Raw genomic sequence first — 18044 nt, forward strand, 5'->3', positions numbered from 1 at the left:
GTCTCAGTGTTCTTTCTGAAGGGAACTTTATAAAATGTCATGTATCATGCACAGGTTTATTTGAAACCCTTCCTGGTCGGGTCCAGTGTGAAATGTTGCTGAAGGTTACAGAACAGTGCTTCAACACATTGGAGAGATCAGAAATGTTGCTTCTGCTTTTGAGACGCTTCCCTGAAACAGTGGTGCAACATGGGGTAAGTCTGATCCTTTCCTTTTTAAGAGAAGATAAAATTCAACAAATTCATCAGTATGGTCAGGAGCTATAGTGGGTATTACTGTAAAGCAGAAATTCTAAGAAACACTGGCTAAGATTGAACTTAATCAAGGAATTTTTGTCAGTAAAGCTAAAAGACATCGCTATTATCAAACAATGCATGTCCAATAGAAGTTGTCTTATCAGTAAGGAAACAGTCACGGAGTTCTGACAGTGCTATTTATTTGCTGTCTACAGTACAGTCAAGTTTTCTTAAAGTACTCTTATTCCGGTGTACTCAACAATGTGTTTGAATTTTAATGAGAGCCATAGTTTATCTTCCTAACAGACATGTTTTCCATATGCTGTTGCCCTGTGAACACTGTTTTCTGTCTATACGTGCCCCTTCCTTACATCTGTAATAATTGAGTCCTACCAGCAGGCACTGGGAAGTGTTAGGAATCTCCTTCTGTTCTCTACAGATCCCCTGAGGCAGATTGCAGCCACTGTGTAGAGGAGGAAACTGAATCTGGAATGTTAGTAACTTCCCATAGGCAGTAAGTGGGAAAGTCAGGATTCAAATAGTTAATCCTCGCTGCCACTGCCTTGCCTTCGGTGGTCACTGGCACTCTGGCATTCCTTGGCCCGCAGCTACGTCACTACAGTTTCTGCCTCCACTGTCACGTGGCCTTCCTTGCGTGTCTATGTCCCTGTCTTCACATGACCTTCTTATAAGGTCGTAATTGTATCTACAAAGAGCTTACTTTTTCATAAGGTAAAATCTGTATGAGGTGACATTCTGAGGTCCTGGGTGGACATGATCTTTTGGGGGGTTACTGTTGAACTCAGTACACTCCCTGGTCATACTCTGACCTTAAACTTTCTGTGTTGTGCAGTCTTTCACGCTGTCCCACCCCAACCTTGTGCATCCCAAGTGGTCACAAGGTAGATAATGTAGACATCTCAGTGGATTTTGATGAGCCGACTTTCAGTTGTGCTAGGGTGTCCATCGTGGAAAAGGAGGAACTGCAAAACCCCCAGCAGTTCTGTCCGGCCCGCTGCAGGCTGTACGATTGGCCACTCCCAGCAGCCCAGGAGGGTGATAAGTTTCATCCACATCATACATCTTGATAAAGTTAGTTTCCACATTTCTTTAAAAGTCTGCACTTCTCTATCATTTTAACTCTAGTTCTAGCCCATGCTTTAAGTGTCTTATACATTTTGTCAGTGTGCTCATTGTATCAGTTCAGAGGAAGGTAACCCAAAGTGGTCTGTGGTCAGGGGAATTTGGGGTTCCCTTCTAAGAGACTGTGTTGCTGATGTTCTTTTGTTCTCTGGTCTTTAAAGTGAAAATCTCTGTTTCTTGGGGAAGCTTGACTATGCAAACTATGTAGTAAATTAAAAAATCGCTGTTGTTTTTTTTTTTCCGTGTGATTCTGGTGTCTTAAACTGTAACACATTTAAATGATTAAATGTGTTTTGAAACAGGTTGGCCTTGGGGAGGCACTGCTAGAGGCAGAAACTATTGAAGAACAAGAATCTCCTGTTAACTGCTTTAGAAAATTATTTGGTAAGGAAAATTGTATTTTGTATTAATTCCTTCTGGTAAGTAGAATACACTGGGGTGAGTATCATTTCAGAAGTCAGGCCATTTATAGAATGCAAAGCAACTTTTCATGTTATGGAATTTAAATTTTTATTTATTTTCTCAATCCAGAGAGCATTTTGAACAACTTCTAAATTTTTATAATGTAATGTTTGATATCTCCAAAAGTATATGTTTGTATAGTTAAATATGAAGCTTAATAATAAACAATTATCTGAATTACCGTCCAATGTAAGAACTAGACCAACAATTTTCGACCTTTTTCATCTCATGGCATGCATAATCTAATTATAAAAATTCTGTGGCACAACAAAAAATATATTTTTTGCCAACCTGATTTAAAAAAATAGGTATAATTTTGATTCGTTTACACTGAATGGCACAACAGCTATTGTTGTGTTGGCTGTTACCACTTTTCTGTTTGACAGTCTAAGGGAAAAGAGATCAGTGCCCCTGACTAAATAGTCAGGTGCTGCACGTTTTAAAAATTCTGTGGCACATGGGTTGAAAATCGCCTAACTAGACCTTTACCCGCAATGTAGAATCTTTCTGTGTTTCCTCTCTGACTTCACCCACTTGTGTGCCTCTGCACTGCAATTTTCAAATAAACAAGCCTTAAGGGTTTTTTATCCCCTATACGTTTTAGGTACTGCACTAAGTGAACTCGAAAATAAATTTTGTTTTCGTCAGAACCCTAGGATAGACAGGCAACTTGTTTTTTTTTTCTGATTTTTCTTTCAACAGTTTGTGATGTCCTTCCTTTAATAATCAACAACCATGATGTTCGATTGCCTGCCAACTTATTATATAAATACTTGAACAAAGCAGCTGAATTTTATATCAACTATGTCACCAGGTCCACTCAAATAGAGAATCAGCATCAAGGTAAGTGAGAATGTCCTACAGTTTTGTTCAGACAGACTTTAGTAAAATTGCAAATTCAGAAATCCCTCATCATTCTGATTATTCTCCTCTAGATGCATACCAGTTTGATGGTACTTCTTAAAGATGGTTTCTAGAAAAAAAATACTGCAGTTAAGAGATGAGTCTTTTCTGGAACCACTTTTCCCCCTAATTGAAACCATCAATTTGCTGAACTGTGGCGTTAGTACACTGAGCTTTATACATATATCCCAGTTCAAAAGTCATTTCCTACTATAGGAATGGCCAGTTGTGGGTCCTTAAATAAAGGACATAATGTGTTAAGGTTCTGTGCTCCAGCTTTTTGAATGTGAAGTCAGACTTCCTTTTTCTCTAGCAAGCACTACATAGATAGTTAAGTAGTAATGTTAATCGCAGGCTGGTTTTTTTTTTCTTCTCACATCTCAGGTGCCCAAGAAACATCTGACTTATTGTCACCTAGCAAACGTAGCTCTCAGAAGTACATAATAGAAGGACTGACTGAAAAATCATCCCAGATTGTAGACCCTTGGGAGAGATTGTTTAAGATTTTGAATGTTGTTGGAATGAGATGTGAATGGCAGATGGATAAAGGAAGACGGTAAGAAATTGTCAATTTCTAGAATTGCCTAACAAATTTTTGATAGCATAATCTCCAGATCCTAAGAATCAAAAACACTTTTTTTTTCCCCCAAAGCATCTCTTTGGGAAAATTCTGTAACATGCAATATTTATGCAAAAGAGGGTAGTTTTTCACTTTATTGAAAGATTCCCAACCGAAATATGAAGTCTTAAGATGACATTGAATTGAAGGCACTCTTCGTGCTTCAGAGGAAAGAGACACTACTTGGCAGGTTTATGTCATAAAGTCTTGGTCTGGTCGCAGCTCTAATTCAGAATCCCCATCCGTGTGCAGACAATACAGAATAGTTGTGCATGCCTAGACTACATTTGGTAAATGCAGTGGTTCCACTGGGGCATTTCCCTAGACCTTTCGCTGGCAGGCCCAGAGTAATGAAATAAGCTTTATCGTTCTTCATCTTTCAGAAGCTATGGTGACATTTTGCATAGGATGAAGGATCTCTGCAGATACATGAACAACTTTGATAATGAAGCTCATGCAAAATACAAAAACCAGGTGGTTTATTCCACTATGTTGGTCTTCTTTAAGAATGCATTCCAGTATGTCAACAGCATACAGCCATCTCTCTTTCAAGGTTGGTTTGGGAATTGTAGAGTGCCCCAAAATACTGGCCTCAGCAGGGATGGCGAGGAAGATGGCAACACTTACCTTAACATTGTTCTTGGATCCAGATAGTTGTGGGGTGATGCCAGTGCTTTTCTTAGTTGTTGGTTTTTATGTAAGTACATTTTCATTAAAAGTCTCTGTATCAAAGGAGGTAGTGGTACAATGAAACTTAATACAGGTATTGAATGCAGCAGATGAAGCAAAGCATTGAAATAGATTTCACAAAGACTTTGCAATAGACAAAGATTTTACTAAATAATATATATGCATGTAAATTCTGGAAAATGTGAAAAATAAGAGTGTAAAGTCTCCCCTAATTCTTCCAGTATAACGCAGCTCTCACTTTTGTATATTGCCTTATAGTCTTTTCATATATTATATTTGTTTGGAATTTGTAACCATAAGGTACATGTAACTTTGCATCTTTTTTTTGTAATTTTGTGATTCTTGATAATTATAAAAAAATCTGTTGACACATAAGAACAAATACAAAAAGGGGACTTTGATTTGTAATGTATATCTGTACAGTCTTTTTTTCTCTACATACATACTTGTTTTTCTAATTGGGGTCACACTGAACATATTTTTTAATTACCTATATTTTTACATAAAAGTTGAGTAAACTTCCACCTGATGTTAAGTATTCTTTTTCTTGCTGCATGTTTTTAAGTGTCGGTGTTTTCCCCCACCCATAGGTCCTAATGCCCCAAGCCAGGTTCCACTGGTTCTTCTGGAAGATGTATCAAATGTATACGGTGATGTGGAAATCGATCGTAATAAACACATACATAAGAAGAGGAAACTGGCTGAGGGAAGAGAGAAAACCATGGTAATCCTTTCCGATATGATGATTATTAACAGATTATATGTTTATGGTTTGCAAGAAATGAATATTTGTAGAAGGTGTCTTTGGAGCTAAATTGATAAAGCTTGGGCCTTTTAATTATAAAATGTAATTACTTGTATACATCAGTGGTTCTCAGCTAGAGGTGATTTTGTCCTCTAGGGACATTTGGCAGCATCTGAGGACACTTTTGATGGCCATAACTGAGTGGGGAAGGGTAGCTATTAGTGTGCAGTGAGTGGAGGGCAGGGATAACTGCCAGACACTCTACAATGCACAGAAAGACACCCCCAACAAAGAATTATCTAGCCCAAAAGGCCAGGAGGGTGGGGGGCAGGGCATGCTCTTCCCACAGAGGCCTGGCTGCCGCCAACCCCCCCACCCCACCCCGTCTGTCCACCACAGATGAGAATAAGTCTACCAAGACATGACGTACTTGGGGAGGAAAGGTGGCCGATCTCTCAAAGGAGAAGGAGGAAGAGCCTTTTCTTCAATTTCTTCAATAGGCTTTTATTGGGTTCAATTTGCACAGGAATACAGGCAAAGCTCTTCAATCATTGTCATGCAGTAAGGATCGAAACAATAGATGATATACGAAAGAACTATTAGAGGGCTTATTCTGAGTCAGGGTCTGTTAGATAAAGGGCTAGAAAACTTTGAGAAACAAACTCATTTCCTGCTCAGATCCTTATCAGAAAATTGAGGGCCTTCTTAGCAAAGCAGGTTTCACAGGATTTTATGCATTCTTTCTTAGGCCTGATTGCCCTGGGGAACCTGCCCTTTCTAGCACAGGGCTGCACCGCCCTCTGTCATTGTTTCAGGCTTAAGTCAGGCAGGGGAAGTAAGGCAGCTAAGAGACTAGGAGACTTCTCGCAGACAGAACAAGCACTCAGGCCATGTCAAAGCTGAGGGGTGAGAATCCATCTCCCCCTTTAGTTATAGCCCCCCCCCCAAGTCCTTCCCTGAGGCCCCTCCATGACCGTGTCTGTCTTAGGTCATCCCTACCTTGAGGAATCTTACCCGTCATTGGCTAACCGGTCATGCACTGGGGGCCAGGCAGGATGAAATAAAGGCTGTAGAGGCAGCACCCCACCAGGGAGATAAGCTTTGTCTCCTTAGTGGCTTATGGTCCCAAGGTCTCTCACTCAGCCTTAGCCACGGGGGAGGTTACAGCTTCTGAAACCAGGCAGGGCGGTTCCCAACAGTGCTGAGGCTGAGAAACCCTATGTAAGTTATTCATACCTCTTTGGACTGAAACAAAACCAAACAAACCACATGGGACATCTAGAGCAGAGTGCTATGGTGCATACTGGCCTCAGAATGGCAAGTGCCTAGGTGTTCGGGGTAGGAAGTAATTATAACCTATGGGAAGATGTTGTAGAAAGGTTTTATGAAGGAGGTCAGGTCAGCCTTGAAGGGTGTGTATGATTTTGTCATTTGGAATTGAGAAGTAGCTTTTGTTGAGAGGGGACAGTTTGCACAAAGATGCAGGAGGCTAGAAAACGTGAAGAACCATCAGTCTTCTCACTGGCCAGGGGGCAGGCCTGTGCAGGACCCCGGTTTCCAGAGGAATCCTTTCTGTAACATCCTGAGTGGAAGCTTAATGTGTAACACGGACGTGGGGATGTAAGGGGCCAGGTAGTAAATATTTTAGGCTTTACAGGCCACAGGGTCTCTTGCAACTACTCAGCTCTTCTGTTACATTGCAAAAACAGCCGTAGACAATAGTACAGAAATGACGTGGCCATGTTCCAATACAACTTTATTTACAAAAACAAGGTCTGGCCTGCAGGTCACAGTGTGCTAACTGCTGCTCTAGTTGAAATGCCCAAGGGGAGCCTGCAGTCTCACGAACTTTTTCCCACCTTCTCCCTTAACCCTTCTTCTTCAGTTCTCAGTAACATTTTACTGGGCCTGCCAGGATGAGCGGTGTGCCCTAAGATCACTTTAATCTGATGTCTCCATAGGCTGTGCAATACAGAAAGGATTGGAGCAGGGAAGATGTAACCATTCTGAATGCTCGTAAAGTTAACCCTTTTAACACACTAATTTGTTTCCTCCCACAGAAAAACACACATATGCACAACTTTGCAAATGATTTCAGAGGTTGACAGTTGCTTTGAAACACAGCCACGAACCCCAGGTTGAGAACTCTGTGCTCACAGGCTTTCCCAGATGGCCTGTGATGTTTTAAAGGATCGCTAAGGCTGCGGAGAGTGACCCCCCATTTCTAGGTTCTCCTTCTGGTGTCTGAGGGAGTGAGGTATATTCAAGTAGTTCACAGTATAACATCCTCCTCCCATGTAGATAAAGGTTGTATATTACTAGTTTGAACTAAGGGCAACGGAGTGTCCCCATTTAATTAAGTACACGTACCATAGCTCCATCCGTCCATTCCTGTCTGTCTCCCCTACTTCCTCCCTGGTTAGGCATCCCAGTGTCTGTCCTGGATCATGGGAGTTGGCATCCTGTCTCCCTGCCTTCATTCTTCATCCCCACACTGCTCTCTACCCACCAGCCTGGTTGATCTTTTTAAAGCATGAATCAGACATCACTAGTCTGCTTGCCGCCTTTCACAGCTTCCCAGCATGCTTGGAATAACACCCAAACTCTTCACTTCGGCTTCAGAGCACTTGCTGAGCAAGCCCTTGCACGCGGCATACACGGTGGGCTCTGTGCTGCTCCAGAGCTCTGCGGGGTCCTGCCCCTCCAGCCGCTGCCCCTGTCCGCAGTGTGCTCTCGGGCAGGAATGCTTCTCTCTGCCAGGCTAGGTCCTGCCACTCAGCTCGCAGCCTGAACTTTCTCCCTCTGAGGCCGCCCTGAACACCCATCGAAAAGAGCCATCAATTTTCTTTTTGTTACTTTATTTTAATTCTTTGCATAGCCATTTTTGCTGTCTGTCTCTTCTTGGTTGGTTGGTGTGCTGTTTGTCCCTTCACTAGAATGTAAGCTCCATGGACCCTAGGACATTGTGTCTTGTCCACCTCTCCATTGTGGACATTTGAACAGAGCCCGCGCCCCAGCAGGTGTGCGGAGAGCCTCTGGTGAGTGAGGGACTTCCCAGACTTCCCTCTTGGGTTTGGTGCCCAGGCCGCGATTGAACTGCCATGTTCCTCCTCCCCCTTTTCACCTGTCCCGTGTTACCTACGAGGCCCTGCTCTTGTACTCTGGCCCTCCAAGCACTCTGGGGTTTTCATTCTTTTCTGTTGTCATTCTCTGAAATAGTTTCATCCTCTTGTTCACTCTGCCCCGCCATCTGCCTCCACCAGACGGGGGTCCAGCCAGGTCTGGCTGTCAGATCACAGCAGAGGACGTGGTGGCCCATGAGCTCAGCTCTCTGACACATCTTGTTTTGTTCATCGTGTTTTGGTAACCTAGCATCTAAAAATTCGAGATTACTTAACAACAACCCAGATGTCTGACCGCCCCTTAGTAATCGGAACATCTGATGCCACTGGTCCCTGGTGGTGGCTCATGTGACACGCCAGGCCATGGGAGCTAGGGGTTGGAGGGGCGATCCTCTTCTGCTCCTACCCCTTGTGCACTCCTGTGCACTCCCTGCGGTCAGGACCCTTGCTTCAGAGCATCTCCCCAGAGGTTCGGAGTGCACTTCAACATCAGTTTCTCAAAATCGTCCAGCAGGAACTCCACAGTATACCCATCACACCCGAGGTCCTTTCCGTAAACCCTGGTCACGTTGTGAGGCAGAACATTTTCCAGTGGGCACACCGTTCATAGTAGTGTATCTTACTAGGTGACGGCCGTGGGGCAAGGAACAGGGCCCTGCTGAAACAGGATGCCTGGCACTTGGTTTTGATTGTGGAAGGGACCTTGGTATGTGTCGTTGCTGAGGGAGGGTACCCAGCATCCAGGAATAGCAGGAAGATGCCGAGCCCTGAGAGTATGGGAGGAAGGTGGGTGGTAGGAGGGAAGTGCCTGCTTTTTCTGAGATTACCTTGAGGGTGGGGCTTTTAGCTAGAGTATTTGTACCTTTTAAATGGTCTTAGTAAGGGGAAAATCAGTGGGAAGAATTTAATTTGGGTCGTAGAATAAATAAAAGTGACCTAGGTAGAATAAAAGACTCAAGACATTCTCAGCAAAATAAAAATAAGTGAGCTGTTTTACCTTTACTGATTTATTTTTTCAGCAACACATCTGAGCACTCCCTTTAGCATTTACAGTAGCTGCCTTTCTCCGTGGCCCCCTCTTTGGCTTTCTATTACTTACAGTGCAGAGCAGGAAAGCAGGACTCGGTGGATAAGTGCAGACAGGAGTGACTCCAGGCTGGGCTCCCTGCAGTGGGGAGCAGAGCTGAAGACGGGGGCGGCCACCGGGGAACTTACATGCAGAGAGCAAACGGTCATAGCCGTTTCGCTGAGTTAGTTACAGGGGACGCAGGCTTTAATTTTATTCCACTAGGTAACAAGCTATTATTTGGAAGCAAACTAATGTCGCACATTGATAAGAAAGTACATTGTAAAGCAGGCACTACTTACGCTGTGGCTGAGTGTAAACATCTAATTTTTGGTTTTTATAACATTGATGTGTTTTTAAATTATTGGAAGTTTTACATAACTTTAATGCTGAAGCCAACAGAAGCTTAGAATTTACCATCAGAAAAAACATAAACTTAATTTTAGAAGTAAAACTGGAATGTGTGAGAGTGTAAAGGTGAAAAGTTTATATTAACTTTTAAAGCCAAATTGTTCAATTTAAAAAATTCAGTGTACTCACGTTAGTATCCATTGATACAAAATCCATATAATAACCAGAATTGGCAGCAATAGCCATAACAATGCTTCACTATGTAAGTACATTTGTGATTTTAAATTAGTCGTGTTCTTCACACTCTAAGCAGAGTTCCGACGATGAGGACTGCTCAGTGAAAGGAAGGAATCGCCACATCGTCATCAACAAAGCGGAGCTTGCGAACTCGATGGACGTGTTAGAGAGCTTTAAGTTGGCCAGGGAGAGCTGGGAGCTGCTCTATTCCCTGGAATTCCTTGACAAGGGTAAGAATATGTTTGTCGTGTCAGCGCTGTTCAGTTTTTCATTTACAGTCATTCTGCTAAAAAATATTATTCTATGTGAAATGACAAGTCACGTATGGCTAATTAAATTGATTATAGTAGTTCACTTTAGGGTTCTTTTGAGCAAGACCGCTCATCAGTTACTAACATTGAAATAACCATTTACTTCTTAGCTTCTCCGCTGAGGGTATATTAGAATTTGGATTGAGGTGAATTTTGAGGGAGAGAGAGCTTTTGGTCTTTTAAAATTTGTATTGCTGGCCCTTTTTTTCCTTGCTGTGCGTGTGTTTTCTGCTTCTGGTTGTCCTGCCCTCTTGCTTTGTATCGCCTTACACCACATGTCACGGAGAATGCAAAAGCTAATGCTGCCTGTATCCAAACATTAACTCCACTGCCTGGAAACCTCCAAATCCAAGTGCTACAGACAGTCGCTTCTCTTTCACATATAGACATACTTAATATGTTTCACTGAATAATATTGAAATATTAAGTATTTCAGCCTTTCTTAGAAATGACCAGCACTTTGCTAACCAATGTACTTTCACTGTCCTTTTGAGCCGAGGCCCACCACTTCCTTTTAGCCAGTAGACATCCATCCTCCAGCCTGCCCTTTGCAGAGCCCTCGGCCGTGTTTTCTAAGTAAACAGAGCGTCGTTCTCCTTCTCCTCGTCACATCTAGAACTGTGAACGTGGATGGGCCTTTCCCTTTATCTACAGACAGCCTTTTAAAAAATGAGTAAAACTCGTAGTGCCACATGCTATTTTAACTGGGTAAATATAAAGCAAGACCTCTTGGGATGAGGGCAGCAAAGTAATTTAAAAGATAAATGGGGGCCCTGATTGGTGGTGGCTCCGTGGGTTGGGCATGGTTCACAAACAGAAAGGTCGCTGGTTCGATTCCTATCAGGGAATGTGCCCGGGTTGCAGGCCTGGTCCCCAGATGGGGGCGTGCAAGAAGCAACCATTCGATGTTTCTCTTCCCTTCTTTCTATCTCCCTTCCCCTATCTCTAAAAATAAATGAAATCTTAAAAAAATAAAAGATAAAGGAGGTAATATGTGAAAAGCATTTTAAACAGTTCTTGGCACATGGTATGTGCTTGGCAAATGTTGGTGTCTAATTAAAAACATGCTGTGTATTACTGGTAAGTACTGTATTTTAACTTTACTATCTAATTGAAGTTCTAGACCACTGCTTTAGAAGTTACACTCTAAGTTACCATCCACTTTTTGGTAATTTGTCTCTCTGACAGTTCTCTCTTGCTGAGTTTGTTAGTTTTGTTTTCTGCTTCTGTGTTACATATTTTTGGTAAATTTGCTTTGAACTCTCGCTCAGAATTTACAAGAATTTGTTTGGCATGGAAGACGGATACTTGGCTTTGGTTAAGAATCTTCCTCACTGATATGATCATCTATCAGGTAGAGTACTGTGGAAGCTAAGTACCTGTGTCTGTACAGGATGCTTGTTGTCGCGAACCGTCGGCATGCAGGATGCGCTGTTCCTCTGTGGGTTGCTGGTCCGTGCTCTGAGGACAGACATCTGTCTTCAGTGGCAGAGGAATTAGGGTCCACTTTCATCGCATAATAACTCCAAAATGGCAGGGCTGCATCTTCTGGGTTCCTTTTGGTATTTCCAGTCCATTCCTTTGTAAAAATAAGACTTTTACTTTTGAATACAAGATGGATCCCTCTCACCCCTCCCACCCTCTACTCTGATGGGGTCTTTCTGCCTTGCTCTGCTGTTCCCGAGCTCCGTAGACCTGGAGTGGAGAGAGCAGCTAATTCCCTGCTGGGATGGAGAGCCTCCAGCCGCTGTTGTTGAAACGGGCAGGTTGCTGCTTCCGTCTTTCATAAGAGAAGTGGTATTAGTAGTAAAGTATTCATGGAGAAATGGTATATTCAAAATGTACTTTATCAAAGGGCTTGTGTTATTTTATTTAGCCTTAAGAATTAAGACCAGACCTGGCTCGTGTGGCTCAGTGGATTGAGCATTGACCTGCACATCGAAGGGTCGCTGGGCTCAATTCCCCGTCAGGGCACAGGCCTGGGTTGCTGGCCAGGTCCCTGGCTGGGGGTGTGGGGAAGGCAGCCAGTTGGTTTCTCTTACACATTGATGTTTGTCTCTCTCTCTTTCTCCGTCCTTTCCCCCTCTCTGAAAGTGTGTGTGTGTGTGTGTGTGTGTGTGTGTGTGTGTGTAAGTATAATGTTTGTTAAGAAAAAGAAGCAGTAGCAGCAGCGCTGGCCTTACTAGAAGTCTGTCCTGCTTTGTAGACTGTGAATCCTACATTACTACCCCTAAACAAGCTTTTAAAAATTAAACAAAAAAAGGAATTAAGACCAGAAAGACTATTGCTAAGTCTCCTTTTTCCTGCTCAGATGATCAAGCAGAGTTACCTTGTTTGTAGTTATCTGCTAGTTGCTTAGTTAAATTTCTAATTTTAATAGCAGTATTTTTTTAATAGCAGTATTTTTTCCTTTCTTGCTGTTATGTCTTTCTAAGGGTCAGTATAAAAAGGCAATAGCCAGCCTGCATCATTTAGCAGCTCTCCAGGGATCACTTCCTCAGCCACCGATCACGGGACAGGGAACCTTGGAGCATCAGAGGGCGCTCATCCAGCTAGCGACGTGCCACTTTGCCCTGGGGGAGTACAGAGTGAGTACCGCACACCACACACTACACACTGCACACCGGCTTGGGGCCCTCCGGTGCACTCAGCCGCCCCGCGGCTTTCTCTTCCTAGAGTGGCTTTTCTGTTCTGTGCATGTTTTCTTGAAATTTGGTCTTTCTGCCTAGATTTATTATCTAATCTGCTGGAAAATCATGGGGATTTTGTTTTACTTAATTTCCTGTTTACAGTAAAATAACTTCCCTGAAATTGGGCTTTGGAGCTTTATTATTATTCCATTTTGTTGGAGGATTTATTTTATTTTATTTTTACATTCTTGCCTGGCATCCCTTTAGAGTGGAATCAATGCTGCTGGACTGGGCAGAAGGGGCCAGGACCTTAATTAATCCAAACCTCAGATTCTCCCCCACGGTGACGGCACCCCATGAGGATGTGGAAGGGGCGGGTGTTTCTTCCAGGATCGTGAGCCCCTCCCACTGGAGTGGGGGCTAGTGTCCTTACCCTGGGTCTACCTCGCAGTACCTGTCACAGTAGCTTGCACAGCTTCTGTGCACAATAACTGTTTGAATTCAGTTTGGACAGTGGGTACGTGCTTCGTACTACATGTATGTCCTGTATGGATTGAGGGCCACGGCCTCACACACAGACTCCGATCTCATCTATGTACGTGTTAAATTGATTACTTAGTGGTTAAAAACCCTAAATTAAGTTTTTAATCTTGAAATTTGAAATAGGATTTATAATTTGCCAGGAGTTTTAGAAAGAAACAATTAGAGAGTGTGTAGAGTATGTGCATTTAAAACTGAAAATGCATTTCCACCATTACTTAGGTAATTGTCAGGTACCTAACCCTTGGTTTTAGGTAGTTCTGTCTGCGCACCTGAGAGAACGCGTGCTCACCCCATACACACACTGTACCACGGAGAAGCAGGCGGCTGTGCGGGGCGCTGCTGTCCGCACTGTAGCAGGACATACAGAATACACCGGTCCACTTCACTAAGCTAGGAACCCTCGTTCTCTTGGAGAGCGTCAGTCTCACCTCTGAGCTGACCACTGTTGGGCCTGCTTGGTTTCTGACTTGTCCAGTTCCCCCGTCTCTAACTGCCGGTCTTCAGCTCAAACTCAGCATGTCAGAGATACACGCTTCCTTAGCTCCCTGGCCCTTCGAGGTGAAATATCCCGGTCATGGTTGGCTCTCAACTCGCACCCTTTAGATTCTTCCAGGGTGACACTAACATCTTTGGTATAGTGCCTTTTAGTTCCATTGCCACCACCCTGACCCATGGCCTTTAACGGAGTTTCTTGCATATAACCTTTTTCCCGTCCCTATAAACGATGGTCACTGCTTTTTAAAATATTGCTGGCAGCATTCCACGTACTTGAAAGACTGGTATTCTGGGTGCCCAGAGTTGAACCATGTGCTGGGAAGGGGCGTAGAAGCAGGGTGCAGGGAATATGGGATGCCTGCGTTTGAGGACATGCCATTTGAGTTGGAGAGAAGAGCACAAGACAGCTAAAAATGAAATATTAAGTGGCATACCTCAGATGTGTGCACAGGTGGGATTCGGTGGTATTCACCAGGGTGCAGGTAGTCAGGGGAAGGCGTACGGAAAAGGCTGGCAGCCTGGGACTCCAGAGTGCAAGTTCTGGCCCCGCCACATCCAGGCCCTGTGACCTGGGCAAGTTACCTGGACCATCTAACTCAGATTCATGTTCTTAACGACCAAGCTGCCAGTCTCAAAGCTAGAGCTTCACAACCCTATGGCGGTGGAAGAGGGGAGGGAAGAGATACCCCCTCAGCCCTCGGGGCAGTTAGATGTGACCCTGGAAAGCTAGATCCTCCAGGGCGGTTGCTGCCGGTTCTGGGCAGCCTTGTCCATAGTCCTTTCTGTTACATGCCAAGACAGGGAAACACTTGGGAAACGTGGGTTTAAGATTTGACTTCCTCATTGTAAAATGGAGATAATAAGAAGGTTGTCAGGTTGTGCCTGACACACAGAAAATGTTACCTAAGTGGGATCCCGTTGTTATTATTAGACTCTGAGTAGGTAGCCGAAGGCGAGCAGTGAGTGGAATGCCTTCCTCTCTGAGGCCTGAAACCAGCCTGCCCTGTCCACCAGCGCTGTGTCCGTCCTTCTGTCCCAAACCATTCCCTCCTTCCCCTAAGGAAGTCACCGCAGCATATCTGCAGCTCTTTCCCCTAGCTTCCTCCCCTGCTTTGAAAACCTTTGTCCTCTTTTCTACATTCTAAATTCTTCCCCTACTTTAAAGCTAAGGTCAGATAACCTCCTGCTATTATGTTTTAAATTCAGTTCTATGCTACACCATTTAGTTCTCTACTGTATGTCCTATTCTGCTAATTTTTCTCTATTCAATGAATTAGTAAAATTTTTTTCTAAGATTTTATCTATTTACTTTTAGAGAGGGAAGGGGGGGAGATAGAGAGAGAGAGAAACATCAATGTGCTGTTGCTGGGGGTCATGGCCCGCAGCCCAGGCATGCACCCTGGCTGGGGATCGAACCTGGGACACCTTGGTTCCCATCCCATGCTCAATCCACTGAGCTACGCCAGTCAGGGCTAAGAGTTAGTAAATGTTTTTAAGACAGAGGCATACTTCTTTTGGGTGCCACCATGCTGTTTAACACCTTGGTGGTTTAATTAATACTTGATTACTTTGAAAGTTTTGTTTGTTTGTTTTTTTAACAGCAGAAAATGAGTTATTGCTCCCTTGTGGTCTAGTGCATAGATTTAATCTTGCTGGTATGTTCTCTGCATGCACTATTGAGCATGCAGTACTGATCACTTGCAAAATCTTGGGATGGCTTAGAAAATCAGACCTCTGTGTGCACACGTTGCCCAGTTGTATACAGATTTTTTAGTGTGAATGTTGATTTGGTTTTACTTTCAGAAAACTTCAGAAAGTTATTATTTCCTTTTGCCTCAACTTCTTTAGATGACGTGTGAAAAAGTCCTCGATCTGATGTGCTACATGGTACTCCCCATTCAAGATGGAGGCAAACCACAGGAAGAACCTTCAAAAATAAAAACCAAATTTAGAAAAGGTACAGTGACAAGTTTTACTTTTATTTTGTAAAAATAGCTTTAGGGCCCAAGGCTGGGAGTTTTCTTATAATTCCTTGTAAGGTAATACTGTGATCTTCAGGGCTTGACAAAATGTATGAAAATTTAATCCCTTGCCAAACTCTTTCTTGGCTGTGAATTCCTAAGCAGCTGTAAATCTGTCTGTCTTCCAAGTTCTCTTCATTCACTGAGTTTGTTATCTCTTCAGTCAGAACTCCTTTTCCTTCCTTGACCCATTCTAGGAAATCACGTGGATGGTTAGTTAGGTGTCTCGTATATATCCTTGGGCTGCTCTGAGCTTTACTTCAAGTTGCACATTGCATGAAAAGTACGTAAATTTAATGGTAATACTTACAGTAGAAAGGAAGAAAGATTCACTATCACTGACCTAAATTTCCACCTTAAAAGTTGGAAAAAGTTGGGACATTAAACCCAAAGAAAGTAGAAGACAGGAGATAATAATGATATGAGCAGAAATCAATGAAGCAGAGAAAATTAATACAGCCAACAGTTGGTTTTCTGAAAAACTAATAAAATGGATAAACCCTAACACGACGGATCAGGAAGAAAGTGAACACTACTCACCAGGGTCGGAACGAAAGAGGGAGTGACAGTCACCGCGGAGACCAGGAGACCAGGAGGGCACTCCGAGAGCGAGTTATGAGTGGCTGTGTGCCGGTAATTCAGCAACTTACCACAGTGGTCAAAAAGTAAATAGAAAATCGGGTTGTTTCTATATCTGTCAAAGAAATTCAGTGTATTATCAGAAACCTCCCCAGAGAGAAGACTCCAGGTCCACATGGCTTCCCTGGTGAATTCTGGCAGCATTTAGGAAGAAAGAAGACCAGTCCTGCCTGCACTCTTTGAGGAAATAGAGGCAGGATTTGCAATCCAGTCTTAAGGCCATCATAACTCTGATGGAAAAACCAAACAAAAACATCACAAGAAAAGAACATTAAAGGGCAGCACCCATTCTGAACATAGATGCCAAAATCCTTAACCAAATACTAGTAAGTCAGATATAACAAATAATGTAATACAAATGGCCAAGTATGTGGGGAATGCTAAAGTTGTTTAACATTCAAAAATCAGTAACTGTAATTCACCACATTAGCAGATTAAAGGAGAAAAGTCGTATGATTGCCTTAATAGGCAAAATTCAATTATATTTATATTTATTATTCCTGATTTTAAAAGTCTTAGCAAACTAGAAACAGAAGGGAACTTCCTCGGCCTCATACTTAACGAAGGAACACTGAATGCTCCCTCAGATCAGGAACAACGCAAGGGCGTCTGTTCTCACCACCTCACTCAGACAGACTCACCAACACGACTGGCAGGAAGAAGAGACAGAGGCTTAAAGGTTGAAAAATACTGCCTTTACTTATAGCTACATAGAAAAGTCTAAGAAACCTCCAAATAAAATAACATAAAGAATAAGGAATACTTAGGGATAAATTTCATGAGAGATGTGTAAAATCACGTGTATAGATCAGCAGGCACAATACAGTCTAATTACATCCGCAGTCTGTCTATAGAGTGGTGCAACCCAGTCAGAATACCAGCAGGCTTTTTTGGGGGGGGGAGGGGTAGAAATTGGCAGGACTGATTCTAAAATTTATGGAGAAATACAATCTTGAACAGGCAAAACAGTTTTAAGAAAGATGAACAAAATTGGGTGACTTACCCTACCCAAGAGCAAGACTTACTGTAAAGCCAGTTATTAAGACAAAAGTGGCATAAGAATGGAGAATCCAGAAATCGCCCCACACAAATATGGCCAAATGATTTTCAGTGAAGGCACCATGGTAATTTGGTGAGGAAAGGAAAGCCTTTTCAGCAGATGGTGCTGGGACAAGTGGGTTTTCATGTGGAAAGAAAGAGGGGCGTGAACCCCTCCCTTGTACGATTCACAAAAAATCAATTTGAGATGGAGCATAAACTAAGTGGAAGAACTAAAATGATAACATTTTTAGAAGAAAATACCTTTGCAACTGATAATAGGTAGATTCCTTAGGAGCCTACACACTTTCTAGAAGAAAGCATGATAGCTTTGGTAATTGTGAAAGCTCCCTGAGGGACTGTGCTAATCATTTTGCAGTATACACAAATATCAAATCATTATGCTACTCTGTTTATTTTGTGTGTGTTTGAAATTTTCTGTAACAAAAGGTTTTTTTTTTAAGAGATATAGCCCATACCCCTTTAAAAAGTGAGTATCTCTGTGGAACAGGGACAGACCAGGTGGGTAAGACTTGATCTAGCAGACGTCAAGGCCAATTTTAAAGCCACAGGAACTACAACAGTGTAGTTGGGCACGGAGACTGACCGACGGAACATCACACCGAGGAGATGACGTTACAGCTCAGTGTGGGGGAGAGAGAATGTATCCATCCACAAGTGGGACTGGGACAGTTGATTATAAAAATGGAAAACGACCATAAAAATGAGATCTCTCTTTCAACACAGAAATAATTGACATTTTAAGATTTAAATATGAAAACTAAAACTTTTA

General features: G+C 42.9%; 1 protein-coding gene across 6 annotated transcripts in view; it reads left to right on the forward strand.

The window, feature by feature from the left end:
- The window catches only part of INTS10 (integrator complex subunit 10), a 30100-nt gene that overhangs the window by 2980 nt on the left and 9076 nt on the right, over positions 1 to 18044 (forward strand). For 4 of the 6 annotated variants that reach the window (XM_028526530.2, XM_028526526.2, XM_036011523.1 and 1 more), the window contains 10 exons: positions 55 to 194; positions 1682 to 1763; positions 2544 to 2684; positions 3129 to 3300; positions 3747 to 3916; positions 4644 to 4777; positions 9648 to 9804; positions 11157 to 11239; positions 12321 to 12473; positions 15402 to 15510. In XM_028526530.2, the coding sequence (XP_028382331.1) occupies positions 55 to 194; positions 1682 to 1763; positions 2544 to 2684; positions 3129 to 3300; positions 3747 to 3916; positions 4644 to 4777; positions 9648 to 9804; positions 11157 to 11239; positions 12321 to 12473; positions 15402 to 15510 (1341 nt within the window). The remainder of the gene's footprint in view (positions 1 to 54; positions 195 to 1681; positions 1764 to 2543; positions 2685 to 3128; positions 3301 to 3746; positions 3917 to 4643; positions 4778 to 9647; positions 9805 to 11156; positions 11240 to 12320; positions 12474 to 15401; positions 15511 to 18044) is intronic. The other 2 variants (XM_028526527.2, XM_028526531.2) reach the window with 1 other exon arrangement.

This window comes from Phyllostomus discolor, chromosome 11, assembly GCF_004126475.2.
Source record: "Phyllostomus discolor isolate MPI-MPIP mPhyDis1 chromosome 11, mPhyDis1.pri.v3, whole genome shotgun sequence".
NCBI lineage: Eukaryota > Metazoa > Chordata > Mammalia > Chiroptera > Phyllostomidae > Phyllostomus > Phyllostomus discolor.